Source organism: Camelus bactrianus, chromosome 9 (assembly GCF_048773025.1).
Source record: "Camelus bactrianus isolate YW-2024 breed Bactrian camel chromosome 9, ASM4877302v1, whole genome shotgun sequence".
NCBI classification, from domain to species: domain Eukaryota; kingdom Metazoa; phylum Chordata; class Mammalia; order Artiodactyla; family Camelidae; genus Camelus; species Camelus bactrianus.
This window is the reverse complement of record NC_133547.1, coordinates 46,571,768-46,591,802: the sequence shown is the minus strand read 5'-3', so window position 1 is coordinate 46,591,802 and position 20,035 is coordinate 46,571,768. Positions and strand designations below refer to the sequence as shown.

Sequence of the window (20,035 nt, the reverse complement as noted above, 5' to 3'; positions counted from 1 at the left end):
ATGAAGGTGTGGTTATTTAACTCATCAATGCTGCTGTGGCCTGCTGTTTCTAGCCTTGCTACTTACTCTTCTGGCCTTCCTCCTTTCTAGTAAGAAGCTAATTAACAGTGGAAGTGTTTATTTAATCAAACGGTTCATTTTTATATGGTTCCATTTTGATTATAGCTGGGTTTAAAAGTCTCCTTACCAAAAGGTTTGATACTTTTCTCCACCCAAATATTTTAAACATACTTTGAAACACATGTTCTTCACGACGATCATGTGTCTTTACCACCACAGAACACTATCAGAGCAGTTTAAGGATACTATGAAAAGTAGTAGGGAGGCATGACTGATCTCTAAACCATTTAGAGACATTTCTCCAAGGCAAGTTTTCATGCATAACACATTCAAGTTTGGAAATCTGAAGATGTAAATGGAATAGCTAAAGCTACAAAAGACAGTGAGATACCATTATTCTGTCTCTACCCTGCAGCCCTCTTCTCATTATATCATACTTTTAATCTTGAATTTAAATTGTAATTATTTCAGTTCTCGTTCTTTATACTGAGTTTGTGTATCCACATAGGCTACAGAAGCAAAATTCTAACTCTGTAATTCAATATGGACAGATATGTTTTAAAGTTTGAGCTTGTCAAACCTCTTTTTAATAGATAAGAGTAGGGCCATACTTTAAGAAAGTGCGCAGGAAAAAAGAACCTTAGGAAAAGGCTAAAATTATCCTATGGCATTTCTCGATGAGAATATGTGTTTCTGTCACCACTCCTTACCACCCTGCCCCACATGATTCACATGTTTCTCCTATATTCCTCTAAATGAGAAGCATTAACTATCAAAGGACATTCAAGTCATACTCACTGCAGGGTTACTTTACCTGTTTCCCCTATATAAAATATTGCTCGACTTATGTAAGCATTAGTAAGCTACTGCTACCCAACAGAAGTGTGTGCATGTCCTATTCCTAAACCACTATGCCAACATTTAGGCTCTCTCTCAACTGTGACAGGCCTCTCCTGCATGGGAGGGTTTCACTAGCAGCTGTGTTCCCAATTTTGGACCCAGGTAGTTGGAGGAAAGCAGCACCAATAAATGCTGCATCTGTTCCTGTTCTATATTTGTAACCACCCTGCTTCCATTAATATTCTCTTGTCGTTAAACTCTATAAGGACCATCTATTCCTGAATGACAAATGACATATGAGTGTCCTTACCTTATTCCAAGTCTTTATCACATTATTCCTAGATTATTGCAGGGGTCTCCAAAACCCACATTTTGCAGATTATAATCAGATCCTTTTGTTATTCCCCATGAAAAACCCTTCAGTAGTTCCTTCCCCTTTGAAAAACATTTAGTAGTCCTGTAATGGGTCCTTAAAGTTAGGGAGCTTTGGTGGGCAGGAGACAGTGAAGGAGGGGCTTTTTAGACAGGCAAAGGACTTTCTATCCCCACCTCTCGAATGAAAAACACTTGCATAGTAACAGAGAAGTGTGTGTGTGTGCGTGTGTGCGCGTGTGTGTTATTCTTTAAACACTGAGTACGCACATCCCTTGATCTGGTATGTGAGGCCATCTCCACATAATGGCACACAACGGCTCCAAATGTCTCTTCCTCTGGATGTCACTGTGAAATCTTCTTTTACATAAATTGGTCTACATTCTGCCCTAAAACACATTTTGCACATTCTTGTCTGAGCAATTTACTAACACTACTTATCTCACCTGGAATGTCCTCGTTCTACCTAGACTGCAAGTTTAAACTAAACAATCTGAATATCCATCATAATTAGCGCTATTTAGCATAATTAGTATACCTCAGAGAATAAAATATCCCCTCACTCCCAGAGATAAGCTATACTTTCATGAAAATTCTAATGATTTTCTTCCTCCCAGGTACTGCTAACCATGGGGTTCTCTGAAAGGCTAGCATTTTATGAGTAAACCATTTGCTTCCTTTACTTACAAACCATTAAAGCTCCTCATTTCAAATACATGTGTACACATACATATGTGCGCATGTGTGCTAGGATGGTTCTTTTCGTCTTTCAATCTAGAAGAATTTTAACAATTCACTAGTCCTTCTGATGGTGATCCACTAAGGAATTACTCTGAATACAAGCTGAAGTAACAGGGGTACCTACCCAGGCTGTGAACCTGGGCAGTTTTACAATGATTTATTTTTTTCTCCAGAAGTTCAGCATTAATAAGCAAGTACAGAAATTCTATAACCATAGTGGAAAATTGCCATTTAAATTACTCCTTACGTTATTCAGTAAGAATGAGTGAATACCAGTAGGAAAATAGTTCTAACAGAGAACTAAACTGGATTCTAAGGTTTACCTCTACTTCTTAAGAAACTTACACCGACTGAGTTTTTCCATTAAGTAAGTGAAAGTAGCCCAACAGTTACTGAACTTGAGGTAACACGGATGAGGATACACGGCACTATAGGAGGCTTAACTTAACACTCTTGCACATAAAATGAAATAGTGGCTTATTTACCAGTGCTGCTTCCCAGCCCCACTCCCTATATCTTGGATCGTGAGTGAATCGCCATAGGTACCAATATGTTTCAATTACTTCTGGACGGAGGATGTAATACTTTTCAGCCTGCCGGACTGCCACGGCCTCGACTGCACCATCAAACTTGAATGATTCAGGACCCAGCTTTAAAGCTGTAACATGACAAAAGAAATAAATGAGCACAGTAAACCATTTGTGTTTGTTCAGCAGAGATTTTTCTTCCCCTGAAAGAATGCAGTATGAAGTAAAGTTATTTCTGTTGTTTGTTTTATTTTTATTGTTGCTGTTTTGCAAAATCAGTGAATTTAAAAGATCTACATTTGATTTTCTTATAAATATTCCCATTATTCTCACATGAAATATTTCTCATAAATACTGCATATCAACATACTGTTAAATCTAACTAAACCAACCAGGGTCTAGTAATCCTTCGGAAACAAATTCAAAGCTAGACATAAGCACATTACACACTCTGTTTTATTCCAAAATAAAATGAGACAGATAACTGTACTGTGCAGAATTACTTTTTAAAAAGTGAAGACAATTTAAAAATCGTTTTAAATAACACACATATAAAAGAAAGCATTTTAGAGCTCAGATCTTGAATTAGATTTAGTTGTAGATTGTATTCCTTTAAAGCATACTATAGTATGTACGAAACAGTGTATTTTAAAACTTAAACCAGTTTTAAAAATCATCTCTCTTCTTCTACAGCCTCTGTATATACAGTTAGGAAGAGATTCAAATTGCCAATTACTAAGAATTTATCAGTTTGAATAAATACCTGAAACCAACACAATATTGTAAATGAACTATAGCTAAATAAAAAAAAAATCGTAATTAAAAAAAATCATCACACATATATTTCAACATTACATAATATTCCTTAAAATGATATGATTTCCATTCAGGCTGGACTACAGTATTACATGAAAGGCTTTTTAAGAACCCCTTTCTAATCATACCCGGCACTCTAAATCCGGGCAGGATAAAATCACCTTCCATTGGGATGCTGGAGTCACACTCAATTATCACTCTCATCTGCCATCTTTCTTTTTACTAGTTTGTACCAGTGGCAAATACTTTTAAGGTCACTCACTTTTTCCGAAAAGTGCTGGACACTTTTATATTTTCTCATAAAAGGCAGCACAAGAATTATACCATAAATAAAATTATGCCACAGTTGTCAGCATGACAAGTGTTGCTGTGGCCAATTTCAGCATTACAAGGGTGGCACCATAAACGACAAATAACCACAGTTCAAAGAAGGTGAAAACACAGTCTTTCTTACCACACCCTACTCGCAAAAAACTCCCCTACAAAACCAGAAACACTGTAGTGATGCTAGACAGTACCATTAGAAGCAAAACATGCCATCCAAAGAGTAAATAACCATAATTTGCTTACTGCTAAGTCTCGGAAAACTAAAGCAGAACTTACGCAGGGGTTTTTAACCGTGAACTATATGGTAGGCTTTGGAAGAGAGTGATAATGTTGTATTCAAGAAGCCTCCGAAATTGTATCCAAAACTACATGTGTGCTCATAAAGCTCTGACCACCTCCTCAATAGGATTTGAGGTTAGGACTAATCAAGAAATTACCGGTATTTTGTAAGAATACTTCTATCCAGCTTACTGACAAGGTCTGATATGTGATCAAATCTTATTTGGCATTTAATAAATGTTTTTAAGTGATAAGTCAAACATCATAAGCACCAAGATGATGATAATCCAATAAATAGCAAGATACGTCATTTTGTCTGGATTTCTTGTTTTTCTTTTCTCAAAGACTGATTAAGTGATCACATAGAGTTTTCAAATGTTAATCTTAAGGCTAACTTTAAATTAGATAATAACTTCTATAATTATGATATTATCACCTGAATTGAAGTAGAAATTGGTTGCATGAACTAGTATTTTAAATTTCTCACTAAAACTTTTATTTCACTTATTGGTCATTCATAATGTCACAAATAAAACATACCAGAAAGATAACATATTTGTTCTATGAGGAGTTGGTGAGTAAAAATGTACAAGCCTAATATCACATCCATTACTTTGGCCAAATCACCGATTTCATGTTTCTGAGGGCATTATTTCTTAGGTGTTCTTTTGTTTAAGAAATGTAAAAAAATAATTTCATAACATTCTACCTTGCACTTAATTTCTATTCTCTATCTTAAATTTCCCATTTATACTTGCTATATCATTTCTAAAAGGAAAATAACTAATCTAACAAGTAAAAATTGGGTCAAAACCATAAATAATTTAGTGCCCAGGCAAAAAGAACTTGAGAAGATGCAAAAATTAAAGAAAGAGACATGCACAAATTAAAAAAAATTAAAGTAAAACATCAGATGTAATAAAAGTCAATTGTACGCCAATAAAAGATAATTCAAAGGCACAGATTAGTTTGTAAAATCATGGGAAAATAAAATTCATACAAGTCCTCCAAGATAGGCATCATCAAAGGGTCTTTTTAAAGGTATGAACAACTTAAAAATTATTGGTGAATTTACTGACAAACTACAAGTTATCTAGTTACCAATTATACATTCAATTTAACTGATATCTTTTGGTTATTCTTACTTTCACAAGAGGAGAGGCAAGGCATGTAACCTAAATCAATTCTGTAACTGATTTTAAGAAGCTGAAATAAATGGCTAAAATGGATTCTTCCATATTAAAATAAATTATGTTATCACATATATTCATAAAAGTCCTACCTATTGTCTTTAAAACAACTTCTTCAAAATCTTTATTAACAAAACCAGAACTCAGAATAATAATTTTAAAAAAGATGCAGGAACACATTTTCAGAATTAAAACTCAAGTTCTTGAGAAGATGATTTACTATATTAAATTATTTTGAAGTGAAAAATGCCTATATATTTTCCTTCTAATTCCTGGATATATTTTTAACTTTTTAGAAATTATTTTAGACTAAGTAATTAACATTATTAATATTCTTACCAGTTCTGTCATATGACTCATGACATGTACGTGCAATTTCCGCTCCGAGCTCTAAATAATGTCCAGCTTTATCCATTCTGGAACCATCTGCTCCCAGGACAAACATTCCCCCAGCAAAGCAGGCCAAATGCCCCATCTTCTTTTCTAAGTGCCCATTCTTCCATTCTCCAATAAAGGTAAGACCTCCACGGGACTTCTTAATAAGATGCTTTTCTATAGCCTACGAGAAAGAGTAGACACTCAAAGTTTAAGAGGCAAAGTTGCTAGTATTCAAATTTACTACATGCTTTTGGCTAACACAAAACCTTGGTAATATGACATTCTACAAAGCAGTAACCTTCCCAAACTGGAAGACAATTTACCATAATTAAGTTTGGGAGTAAACAATCAAGTTACACATAATCTTGAACAAATACCCCAATCATCACTATAACAAGACAAGGTGGGAGAGAGGAAACTGGCCTAAAGATTACCTTTCAATATAATAGTACCCATATTACAGGTTTTTTCTTCTTGATCTAAATGAAATTCATAATAATCAGTCAATTGGAATAACAAGTTGTAACTCAAAGGCTCTGCCGACTTATTTCTATTTCATACAACAAAAAATGAATAGAAAGAATAATATATAAGTTAATCAGAAAATAGGATTTTAATAGTTAAAATGGTTCCTTTTTCATGTAACTATACATCTTGTCAAAGTATTTTAAAAAGGCACATTAGGTGAGAAACCTTGTATGTTCTAAAACTTATAAAAATATTTGACAGTTCAAATTTAACTCCTTAGTCCCTTACTTCACAAACTTAGGCATTTGTTTTGGATGCTGTGCCATGGTTAAGAGGGGACACATAATAATGTCAATTTTATCCATCCTCCAAAAATGGCAATTTTACTTCTGCAATGTCAACTTTACTTAAGGGAGTGGGAATGGCAAGAGAAACTTGAATATAACACAATGTAGAGTCCAATAATCATATTTAATTTTAAAAATGAAAAACTTGTTCCTCTGAACCATGTTCTCAAACTTTGCTGAGGGGCCTAAAGATTAATTCTCTACCTTTAGAGTTACTTCTTTGTAAAAGTATAAGGAATTGCATTAATTCAGTTCTCTTTGGTAGAAATTATTATAAATGGCTAAGACTATACTTTTCTGACAATAAAAAGGAGTAAGACTCAACTGACATTTTTATTGCAGGTTGTTGTCTAGCAAGCTCAATAACAACCAGCTTTGGAAAAACTTAGCCTATACGCTTTAAAACAACGTTTGTTTTATAGAACTATAAGGACTAAGCCTTATTCATCATCTTATAGTCCACAAAGCCTATAAATGTAGTATGCATTTAACAAATGTTCAATTAATAAGTCATTTTAAATAAACAGTACTTTTTAAATAATTTCTAGGTTTAAAGTTTAATAACAAAATAAAACTCCAAATTTTCAAAATGTAGATCTTCATAAAGTATTTTAGAAGTCACATGCTAAAACAGAGATTCTTGATTACACATCAATTTAGTTCAATTTCTTAGTCAACAAAATCCTTCAATCCCTACTGAAAGCCTACGATGGGAAAACACTATATGTCATATATCACTTCAACGCCTGTATGTTTTTATAAACAACTATAGGGATTAGTTCCCTAAAAAGGATGTAAATAGGCCAATAAGATCCTTGGTTTAACTTTGAGACAAAACAACAACTATAACTCCAACTACTAATCACTGACTAGAGTCAGAATGGTGGTGTTATATACAAAACACACAACTTTTAAAAGTGATTAAATTATTACAGGGACATGGGTTTCTACCAGACCAGAAAACAAATAATTTGTGAAGTGATTAACATACTTTTCTATTTCACAGTTTTCACTTGGAAATATCACATATAAATGTTTCCAAGAAAGAAACTTGTTCCAATTTTAAACTGTCACAACACTGTGGTACAAGGTTATATAAATATACAGCAATAAAGAATGGTGGTTAATAAGTGGTGAAGACTTTGAAGCTAGACTCTTCAGTTCCAGGCTCCAACACTAACTAAGCTATGTGACTTGCAGCAAGCTCCTTAACTTCTCTGTTCCTTAAGGTCCTCATGTGTAAAATGGTAGAGAAGATTAAGTGATTTCACATATGTATGTAAAGGGGTCAGAACAGTGCCTGGCATATGCCAAGTACCATAAAAGTGTTTTGACCTTTCTATTTACCCATAAAGTTCTCAACGTGTAGATTTAATGGGTCATTTGAAAAAGGAGATGTCTATGGAAATGTATGTGAAGTCAGGAGTTTTTCCAGTCTCTGAAGGCAACAACCACAAGTAATTAAATTTTCATACATAAATATGCTACACTAAATTCCTTATCAATTTCTTTAAAGTGAAGTGCCATAATAAAGGAAAACTTTATATGATCATGTTATTAAAATACTAACAAACTCTAAGTGAATATATACAGTAAAGTGTTCATCAATCTCTATCAAATACATTATATATTCAATATATTAAGTAGGTAAATGTTCTGTAATAATTACCTCAATAGCATCATCATACATTTTCCTGGCCTCATGGTCTGTTTTATCTGACATCAACCATGCTTTCAGTAAGTATTCATAAAAACTGTCTCCCAGCCCGCCAACTGATGTATGATCTACAACAAAAGAGAAAAGAGAAGGATGGAAGCGGAGGAAAGATAAGACAGAAGACAAAAAACAATGTTCTTCAATTACAGTGACTGCACTATAGGTCAATAATTTAAACATTGTATTGACAGCCATATTTCCAACACATTTCAACTTTAGTCCATTAGGAGTACACCATAACCACTCTCCTCCACGTATGTATCCAGTTTTCTAGAAAATCTTTTTCTGCTGCATGTAGTACTTCGTTAGTAGTCTTTTCATCAGTTACAGTTTGTACATTGTCATACATCCAAACTTTTCCAGAATTAAAAGCAAACATTTTAAAGTATTAAAGGCTTTAACTATGTAAGCTGTGAGAGTAAATATCAGATATGCTTCAATCTGATGTTAACCAAGAGCTCATTTTCCAGTAGGAAGGTTAATGGTGATTTCTGTGGCACATGCAATAAATTAAAATAAATCTACCCAAGGAGCCCAAGAATTCCTTTGCAATCCCTTGCATAACATAATAAGCTGTTGAAATAAGACTCCTAATTACTACTTCACAAGCTATTACTACATATCTGTTTGTCCTACGTATTATCTATCTCATCTATATTTTTAACCCCATCCAATTTAGCACTATAACCCAAGGCAACTATACTTTTTTTCTCTCTTACTTTTTATAAACCCTGCCCTACATCCTTGAATTTTGTTTCAAAATTCACACCCTCCCTGAGAAGAAAAATACCACATTTCTTACAACCCTTCAATCACTCATATAGAACTATCGTTGGTTTTCCAAATTAATGAAAAAATATGGTCTAATTGGTAGGTTATGGGAACAACTGGCTGTTTGGAGAAAAATACGTATTAATATTTATATCTTTAGCTAATAAAAATAAATCTGTAGTGGATTAATGACTTAAAAGTAAACACAAAACCATAAGTATACCAGAAGAAAATACAAAAAAAAAATCTGCTCTTCCTAAGCAGATGATCTTCTTAAGCACGACACAAAATGAAGGTGCCATAAAGGAAAAGATTTAGTGTCATATAATAGTACAAGATACCGTAAGTGAATCTGTAAGACAAGAATAGAATGAAAGAAGATACCCGCAACATACGTAACGGAAATGAGGGGTAATGCCCCCAACAAAGAATTCTGATGGCTAAATAAGGAAGACATACAAGGCATGCACAAGTAATAAACAAACAACATAAGAAAGCTCAACTCCACCAGTGATCAGAGAAAAGGAAATTAAAACGAGATTCCATTTTTATCTCTTTAAATTGGCAAATACTGTAAAAGACTGTTAACAGCCAATCTTTTTTTTAACTTGAGGTAGAGTCGATATACGATATTATATAAGTTTCAGGTATAAAACATAGTGATTCACAATTTTTAAAGGTTACCTGTATTATACAATATATCCTTGTAGCTTCTTTGTTACACATAGTTTGTACCATTTAATCTGCTAATAAAAGCCAATCTTGATTAAGTTATAGTTCATAGTTGCTGCAACTGGAGGGCAATTTTGTAGTAGTTATCATAATTTAATCTAGGTTTTCTAGCTCTGGAATTATCCTATGACAATACTTGCACAAATACACAAATATAGATGTAAAAGAAAAGTTCACCCCAACACTATTACATTAGTAACAAAATAACCTCAAATGTCTAGGTAATTGGCTACAAAAACTACACTATAAACATACTATGCAATCATTAAAGAGAACCAGGTGAGTCTATAATCTGATAAACTGAAGGCTATCTATTCCATGCTGCTGGGAGTGGAGGGGGGAGCAAGTTTCAGAATTAGTTTTGATATTACTAAAAATTTGTATGTTTAAAGAATATTGTTGCAGACATAGAAAAGGTTTGAAAAAACAAGAGTCCTTCAATTTTTACTTTATGTAAAACTACTGGAATACATGTAACATGAAATTACGTTACCTTTTGTTGTAGAAAGTAATAATTGGGAGAAAAGTGCCATCATTCATTTTAAACAATATGTATAATACTCTAATAAAGTCACGTGTACCTTAAATAGCCTGCATTTTGAATGCTTTTTCCCACTTTTTTCTTTAATCATAAGTATACATTTCAACGAATCTTTACATATTTTGTGGATTGTGTGTATATACCCACAAAACCACTAGATAGATAGAGCGCTTCCAGCATCCCAAGTGTTCCTCATGTGACCCTTACAACCAATACCCAAACCTCCAAAGACAACGATTTTTCTGACTTCTAACACCATACATTTGTTTTACCAAGTTCAAATAAAATGGCAAGTTACTTTTAATTATGATGTTAGCTTAACGATCTTCTTTGTTTTCCATCTAAATATCTAGAAAAAGAACACCTCTGCTTTATGTAGGCTTCCTGAGTCTCTAACATTGATGATTATCAGAGAAGAGGCTTAGAGGAATAAAAGACAGAGTTACAATATGATTCCGTATTCCAAGCTTCAGACTGCATGAGAAAATCACAATTAAATTTCTAATAGCTTTAGCACTCATCAGATTTAACATTTAAGAATTTTATAGCTAGTAATACATGATGATGGGTTTAGAGGGTAAGTTATACTTAGATGCTAAATTAATTCTAACAGATTTAAACATTTTATACTTACAAAAAAATCATAAAAGATAACACATACTTGTAAAATATTAGAATCGTATTGAATACACCAGGAAAAGTCTCCATTACTTAATGGGTATTTGGGACAGAGAAAGGATTAGGGATGCCTTCTGAACACGCTATTTGGTAATGAACAAGAAGACAGTGATCTTATACTTAGAAAGCAGCTATTTTTCTTCATTTTTCAGTTTTATTAGGTAGAATTGAATTGTTACAATTTGACTGCACACATACTATATATTGCATGTAAATACATATACTCAATATAATGCATTTTTTTAGTTTACATATAAGTACTGATCATTGTTTCTAAGAACAGTTTAGAGTTTAAGCTTTTTAAACTTACATAGTTATCAAAGGAATAAAGACAACCACAAAATAAGAATCAACAGAATGCAGTAATCCAATCATAAAAGACAGTCAGATGTGCTTGCACATATTCAAGAAATCAATCATCTAAGTTATAAATAATAAGTAGTTCATTTGAACCTTTTTTCTTTTTTTTAGATTCCACATATAAGTGGTAATCATAGCATTTTTCTTTCTCTTTCTGGCTCACTTCACTTAGAATGACGATCTCCTTGTCCATCCATGTTGCTGAGAGCAGCTATTTTAAAATTACTGTATCAAAACAACCATGACAAAATATCCATATCAATACTGCTACCTCAATATCGTGGTTACGTCAAATGTCTTGACTCACTCAGTGAATGATACCATTAGAAACTTACCAGCTGCCTAGTCTTTTCTTAGACTTCATCAATTACTTGAAATCATACCATATTTTTGTTGTCCTCATATTTTTAACCATGACTTTCTTGTATAGCTTTTCTTTTATTCCCCCCAGATAATCTAGTTGCCTTTCTATTGTCTCCCACCCTTTGTTTTAAGCACAGTACAATATTTGGCTTTGGTGAAGAGAGGATATTCTCTTTTATGTTTTGTTTGCTTAAAAGGGCATTTTTGTCTACTGTATTAACCTCCTGGGTTTACACTAGTATCTGAATGCTTTTTAAAGTATCTAATGACCTGCAGTTAATTTTCATTCTTTCCTTTTGTCTATCTATAACTGTGTGTGTGTGTGTGTGTGTGTGTGTGTGTGTGTGTGTGTGTGTATGCGGCACATATATATATATACAAACACATATTTATTTACATATATAATATACAGTCTATTGGGAGAGCATGGATAATTGAAACTCTGGACAATCACAAACTTTTATTTTACCTTCTTCTTGACCCAAACTTTTCTCAAGTGTCACTCCCCTTTCTTTGTGCTATGTGACATTTAAAAGTAGTAAAAAGAGACAAGAAATAGCAGGAAGAAGTAGGGGAAATAAGGAAGACAGATATTCAAATGCTTCTTTTCACTGAGGGCTTGAATTTTGATCTGAAACACTGGTAGAACTTTGTGGAAAATCAAAGATGAGCCAGTTTCCCATCATTCTTGAAGACTGGGACTGAAGGTCAAATATTTAAAGTTGGTTATTGGTCATTCTTATATGTCTACAGTCCATTGGACCAGGAATACTTTGGAGTTGCTAACTGGAAAGTAGACATTTAGAAGATATTTTCAGCAAAAGAAGAGAATGAGCAATATACCTTATAACTCAGCCATTTTATTCTAATCTTGTCTTCTCTAACAATAGCTCCCTGCTACATGCTCTTAAAATACAAGTGCTAATATTACGAAAAGCGAATTACATGGAAAGCAATCTAATCTTTTCAAAGAGTGCTAAAAATACCAATCTGCAACCAAGAATGTTTAAACTTTCTTCCCTTTGCCTAGGATGCTAGGCAAAGATGAGATTTCAGAGAATACCCCAAGGGCTGAGCATGAGTGAAGCCTTTAGCTTACAGGAGTAAAGATCTTCAGACAAGGACATTCAAAGTGAATGCCTTATCATTACACTTCATACCGAGTCTTTAGATGCACAAGTCATTATTGTCCATGTCAATTCTCTGGAAGTGGCTGGTGATGGAAGGGTGTTTTTTTTTTTTTTTTAATGAGGAAACTGAGGCATAAGAGATTGTATTCCTAGACTTAGAACCTAGTGTTAGGTCCCATCTTTTTTTTTTAATCATTTTTGTTTCCCAGCCTTTCAGTCATGTTACTTGTACTTACTACTGAGTCACCCCCAACCCTCGTATTTCCCTAGAGGGATTCCTCCCACTCAGGTTATTATCTAAACATACTGTACAGTATCACCTTGAGACTTCTCTTTCCTTGCTTTCTGAGTTAGACCCATTATTTCCTCAATCCTATGTCTCAGTTTACACCTGTCATACTGAATCACATAATTTCCCAAGAAAGACTATATGGGATGTGACCGTAGTGTCTGAGAATGTCTTTACTATAAGCTCTACTCTTTATTTTATTTTGTATAGATATCAAATTCAAGATTGGAAATTATTTTCTTTCAGAGCTTCTGGAAGGCACTTCTCCAATGTCCTGTACACTGGTGAGAAATCTGGTGTTATTTTATAGCCTCAATGTGTTCTCAATTTCCCTACTCACACTCAACTCACCTTTCCAAGCTTTAAAATCTTAATTTTGACATTGGTTAAATTTATTTTCTACATTCATTGTGTTGGGCACTTTTCAAACTAAAGATTAGTATCTTTCAGCTCTGCAAAATTTCTCTTCTATTATTTCTCTGATTATTTTGTCTACTTCACTTGCTCAATTCTCTCTTCTAAAACTTATTAGTTGGAAATTGGACCTCTTGGACTGATTTTCTTTTAAAATTGATTCTCATATTTAATCTCTTAGTCTTCTTCCTCTGTATTCTGGAAATTTTTTAAAAATCAATTTTATCCGTTGGTCCTTTCACTGAAGTTTTAAATACTTTACATCTCTGAGCTCTCACCTATTACCTAATTGCTTCTTTTTTTTTTATAGTATCCTATTCCTATTTTATGAATATATTATCTCAAAGTTCTTTGAATAAAACAGGATGAAGAATATTTATTGACTTGCCTCAGTCTCTTCTAGGATCTCCTTTTTGACTTTAAATGTGCTTTACTCTGAAATCAACATGTAGAGAAAAGCATTAAAACATATATGTTATGCTTATTTATGATTATGGAGAACATATAATCTCTGTATAACATATAAACATTTGTATAATCTCTGCTTAGAATAATGCCAGTACCCCAAAAGTCTTTCATGTACCCCTTCTCAATCACAACTACCAATCCCCAAAAGGTAACCAGTACCTTTATTTTTTAGGTAATCACTTTGATTTTTTTATACAGGTATCACCTAATTCCTTCTCTCAATCATTATTGCTTTGTTTTTCCTACTGGCATATTCAACAGATGGCACCATTCATTCTCCTGTGTCTGGCTTCTGTATTGCAACACTTTGTAAGATTCAAGCATATTGCTGTACACAGCTATATATCATTTACATGCATTGCTATATGATATCCCATCATATCAATAAACTATTATTTATTTATCCATGTTTAAGTCTGAAGTGCTGGGTAGCTAGTGTGGGTTTCCTCCACTTACCAGCAGGTGTTCCTCCACTGAGTAGACCTGCTTGTCACTAGGTCTCCCTCCTGAGTGGGAATTCTGACTAGATGCTTTCTGTGTAGGCCACGTTAAGGAAAGGTGGGCTAACTGGCAGGCTTTGCTTTACAGTCAGGAATAGGGTGTATATTGTGAAACTGCAGATCAGCTCAAATTTTAGAATGAAAAGAGGCTTTATTCTGGGGTACCAACATTCATATGAAAAGTCTTACCTTTCCTCAATGAAATCATTCAGTTTTTTTAAAAAGAGCTTCATAGTTATGCCTACTGGTAAACGCCAGGAGTGATGCGGTGACTAAGAATTTCAGGTGGAGCCCATGTTCCCTATAACGACCTTGAATAAATATCTGCTTTTAGCTCTATTTTTCAGTTATGTATTCAATTACTTCTTCGTATTGTTTATGAACCCAAAATATCTCTGGGATTGCATCCATTGCCTTTTCTCTAGTCCTTTATAGTACATTCTAGGTGGTACCTCTCTTAGTTCTAGTCACCCACTCTCAGCCGCAAATTTGTTGAAATATCTTGTCCATTATGATCTCCCACTTGCCTCCGATTTTTTTTTTTTTTTACTATTATGTGTTTATTCCCATCTATATTTCTGTACCTTCATTTCACTGTGGATGGCTAGCCATAGTGATAAAGTTATATAATTTAATCTTCTACCATAAGGCAGAAATCCTAATAAAACTTTCTCAAGTTGACTTCTTGATAATGGATAACTCTGCAATTAGTTAATGTTGTATGTGTCTGACTTATCCCCCCCATCTCCTGGATCTGCTCCCACTGTTTATTCTATCACAAACAAAAACTAAAACATGTGGGAGCTTAGGGAATCTGTTTACTCCAGTATTTGCTGATGGTGTAGAACTAGTAAGCTTGTAACCACCATGTTATTCAAGATGATTCTACCTGTTATATAGAAAAACTTTAAAAAAATTTTTTTTTACTGAGTTATAGTCAGTTTACAATGTGTCAATTTCTCGTGTATAGCACAATTCTTCAGTCATACATGAACATACATATATTCATTTTCATACTCTTTTTCACCATGAGCTACTACAAGACATTGAATATATTTCCCTGTGCTGTACAGTATAAACTTGTTTATCTATTTTATAGAAAAGCCTTGTAAAAACTGTAACAGTTATATAATGACTCTTGTCAAGACAATCTTTTAACTTCATGCAAAATCCCACCTCCTTCCTGAAACATATACCAACAATAAATGACAAAATATTTATTAAAAAGCACAGCCATACTTGAAAAAAAAAAACTGTAGTGGGTGAGAAATACAAAGAAACTCAGAGTGTTAAACGTAGAAGTTTCTATTTCTTGAAAGTGAAGTAAATAAAGACATTTACAAGTTTACTTCCTCTAAGGTAATGCGGTTCAAAGCAATCACTGGTGGTGGGGACTCTGGGTACAGAATGAATTACCTAGACCAGCAGGAGGAAGCAGAAACAGCCGCACAATTGAAACTGGGATAAACTGCTATATATTTTGGGAATCAGATGTGTAACAGTCTCAGGAAGGCTGAGATTCCAGTATAAAAAAGGCAAAGTTCTGAACTGATGAGCCAGTGAAGGTATTAATAAAACTGCCAGAAATGAAAGAGCAAGTGAGAGTGGAAAGAAAAATACACACACTGTGAAGTTCTGGCTCAAGATAAGCTTGCAAATGAAAATCCCTATGCACATTAGGAAAATTAGTCACGAAAGAACTGCTAACAAATTCAGCTTTACAAACAGGAGAATTCACTATTCCAAAGAAAAGCATATAATGGAGTAGACTCTTAAAAACAAGTTTAAAATTAGTATATTTAAAAAGTGTACTAAGAGAGAAAATAAATGTATAAAGCCAAAACTAATACAATTACACTGAAAAATTGGCAAATACAGCAGGAGGTTTTAATACAACCTACTTGACAAGTGATAGATCAATAAGAAAATAAAATAAATAATGATCCTTAAAGTAGTTTTGTTAATGTGCTGAGAAGTTTGAGTTACCTTAAAGGAAATGAGACTCTGCTAAACTGTGAGCAACTTGACAATATTCATATTATTGGCTTAAGCTTCCTCCTATATCTTATAGCACCAGCATCTTATAGCATCTTATAGTAATGTGTGCTCAATAAGTCATTATTAAATGAAGGGCTAAATTTCCATTTTCAAGTGTGAATAGCATTTCACAATTATAGTAACTTGTGTTTAAGGTTATCTTTTCTTTTTTTAATGAACAAGATCACATTTTTAATAAAATGAATCCATTGTCATACTCTTTTACTCTTTCCAGTTTAGGGAAACAAATAATCAGGGGATGAAGAGCAATACCTAGCATAACACCTACTACTTAGTAAGTTCAACAAAAAAAGAAAATGAGCGTATTAAATACCCAAAGTACTCATTCTTTTAAGTTTTAATAAAATTTCCATACAAACATTTAAAAAATTTTCCTAATTCCCCCAATATGGAGATGTCCCTAATTGTAGTATATTCAATGTTTACATGCAACATACATTGGAAAGATTAAAAAAAAACCTTATAATATCTCATCAATGTGGATTATCAGAAGAATGCACAAAAAACTTGATACTAAAATTTCCTTTTTGGAGTTTCAGCATCTCCTGTAAACAAATCTTTGTGCTTAGGGCTTTTTAATTTTCTCACAGCTCAATGTCCGGATAAAATATTTCAAACTACTCAGTTGACTACAGTGGTAAGAATGTATGCTGTAAAAATACCCAAATATCCAATTCCATTCCTCTCCTCTCTCTTAAAAGAGTTTGAACTTACTGCTGCTTCTTTCTCATTATCTATTTGCTCCCTAATCTTCTGCATTTTTCTGGTTGTACCCTACCGCAGAGCCAGACCAAAATGGCAACACTACACTTTAACAATCTTTTCTTAGTCCCAACACATCAAATAAATTTTAAGTGTGTGATAAGATGATTAGATCATGCCGAGAGCATCGTGGAGGATAAATTTGTAAGAGGTGATAACTGAACTGAGGGAGAGAACTGAAGGTCTAAATTAACAAAAGGTAAGAAGTGAAGGAACAGATTTTTAGAGTTACTAAGAAGTTAAAAACAACAGAACGAGAGTCTGATCGGACGGTCAAGTTCCTGGCCTATGCCAGACTATGTGGAGTGTGAGTGAAGTAAGTTACAAGGAGTAAGTTCTAAAGATGAGATAACATTTTGTACATATTGAATTTAAAGTACCAATTAAATAGTCAGGAACAAATATCCTGTACATATGGGGATATGAGTTTAAAGCCCAAGACAAATCCGTAATGAAATACTGACTTATATTAGGCGAGGAATCAATTTTTTCTGTAAATAGATAACATACACGCGTTGTTGCATGCTCCTCTTCTGTTGTTATTGCTGCTGCTGCTGATTGCTTCAACAACCCTTTAAAAATGTATAAAACCATTTTTAGCTCACAGGTCACACGAAAAAACCCAGGCCACAGGTTAACCTGCTATAGTTTGCCAACCGCTGATTCGGATCTCATCAATATATAAAACATAGTTCATTCTGTAAGAAGAGATGAGATTGGTGAGGCAAATATGGAAAGGATAAGAAGTAGGAATTCTTAGGAATACATGAAGAGTATGAAATAAACTCTCATTCCTTTAAGGAGGCCTGGCCTTGTATCTTGCTTTGTACAGCTGAATGTGTAAAAAGTAACACTGTGCCAGTTTCAAGTCTAAATCTTAAGAGGACTTATATGCTTCACTTCTTTTCATGGGACCCTGTTTCTGCCATAAACAGAAGCATGGTATAGCCTGATAGATGATGAGAGACCACATGAAATAGAGCTGAATCTTCCCAAACGCAGCCAAGTTAGATCAGCCAGCCTCCAGGTGACTTGCCAGCTAACTGTAGACACATGAGCAAGTTCAGATAAGATCAGTAGATTGCCCAAGCCAGATCGGCAGAACCTCTTAAGTCAATCTGCAGATTTTGGAGAAATAATTAATTGCTTTAAGCCAGTAAAGTTTTAGAGTGACTTGTTATATAGCAATAGCTGACTAATACATCATCCTTTTTGGACTATTCTATAGGACAGTCACTGGGCCACATAAGAAATTAATTTCAGTGGGAAAGTAGAGAGCAGAGCCCAGAATGCAATGCATTGAGAAGTTAATAGGAGATACAAGAAAAATCAACAAACATAAACTATTCCTTTGGAAGGTTTTATCATAATAGGAAGAATAGATATGGAAGAATCCACGAGAAGGAGGCTATGGCACTAAAGAAGAATGAAAGGAAATACTGAGAGATTTACTGGCTAAAAAGGGACCAGGTAATTTAATATACATATAGTATAACTAAAACGGGAATTCCAAAAAAGAACGAGTTCAGGAGTTAAAAGAAGATGGAATACAGAACACAGCTCAAAGGACAAACACTAGACAGGACAATTAGTGTGCTGCTTTCTCTGAGACTGGAAAAACAGATAAAACCAAATGAGTAAGTAAATGAAAGCATAAGTAAAGAGATTTAGTCTATAGGATCTTTATTCTCACTTTGACTTAGAAAGCAAAGTCATCTAGGAAGGGGTAATTAAGTTAAAATTCAAGGACAACTGTTAGGAAAGAGAAATATATATATATATAAAATTTTAAAACCAGTAAAGAAAAAAAAAACCAATGAAACAAAAAATATAAGGCTGCATGGGGGAAGATATTTTAAGAATGCATAATAAATAGAAAAAAAACCCAAACAACATAATAGAAATTGATTTAGAAAAAGACTTGTGCTTCTTACCTGAGTTTACTCTGCAACCTGAAACAACCAAAAACATTGGACAATATACATGAAATGATGGTTTTCAAGACACTGAGCATCAGGCAACAAAGGACAGTGATCTCTGAGAAATGGAAAATGAACAAAGTGATTTCTATGACTAACCCCAGATTACAGCCTCAAAAGTTTCTTGGCAGAGGCACTGGAAGAAATGAGGCATAGTCAAGAAAAGACCAAGTCAGCCAGAGTTCATAGCCCAGTGCACCAGAAATAAGAGACTTGCACAGAAAGAGACACTCACATACCTACAAAGGAGTCCCCTTGAGCATTCAGCAGAGTACCTAGAAGCACATGCATGAGAGGAAACTGAGACTGATCAAAGTTAAAGAGTTGTTGGGGGTACCGGTGATCCAGTTGGAACTGGAAATGATAGATTTATAGTGACTTAAAGCTGTATTACTGATGATTTTCAGCAGCAATGCTCAGGAGACTCTGTGCGTGAATGGGGAAGGTACATCACTGGGCTGATTCAAGTATTGGGATTTGCAGGACAGATAACACAGAAGAATAAAAGTACTTGAGCACTGTCACACTGGTCTGGATTCTATGCAGTCTAGGCTGGATAAGAAAGGAAGCAACAGGCAATCCTGTGGTTCACACATTCAGGATCCTTGCTCCACTGCTCACCTATTTCACTGCTCTACTATTATCCCCAAATTCACAATTTTTACCATCAATGAGAACCTGAGCATTGCTTGTCAACTCTTCTATGACTCCTTGGTTAGTGTTCTTTCTCATTTCCTAAAGCAGATTTAGAAATGCCTTCTTCAAAAGACCTCTACAGTTCTACCTTCTTACTTATTGTCAGCAGACAACCAAGCCTTCAAATTCACAGAAAAAAATACAGATCACTGACCCCAAAATGTATCTTTCAGCTTTCAGCACCCCATCTATCAATTTATCTGTTCCCTTTGCCTGTTAAAAGGAAGAAATG

General features: G+C 34.1%; 1 protein-coding gene across 4 annotated transcripts in view; it reads right to left on the bottom strand.

The window, feature by feature from the left end:
• MAN1A2 (mannosidase alpha class 1A member 2) overlaps positions 1 to 20,035 on the bottom strand; it is a 149,153-nt gene that overhangs the window by 42,949 nt on the left and 86,169 nt on the right. For 2 of the 4 annotated variants that reach the window (XM_010968097.3, XM_045505859.2), the window contains exons 9-11: positions 8,015 to 8,130; positions 5,492 to 5,711; positions 2,499 to 2,671 (exon numbers count right to left, since the gene is read on the bottom strand). In XM_010968097.3, coding sequence (XP_010966399.1) covers positions 2,499 to 2,671; positions 5,492 to 5,711; positions 8,015 to 8,130 — 509 coding nt within the window. The remainder of the gene's footprint in view (positions 1 to 2,498; positions 2,672 to 5,491; positions 5,712 to 8,014; positions 8,131 to 20,035) is intronic. The other 2 variants (XM_045505857.2, XM_074370275.1) reach the window with 1 other exon arrangement.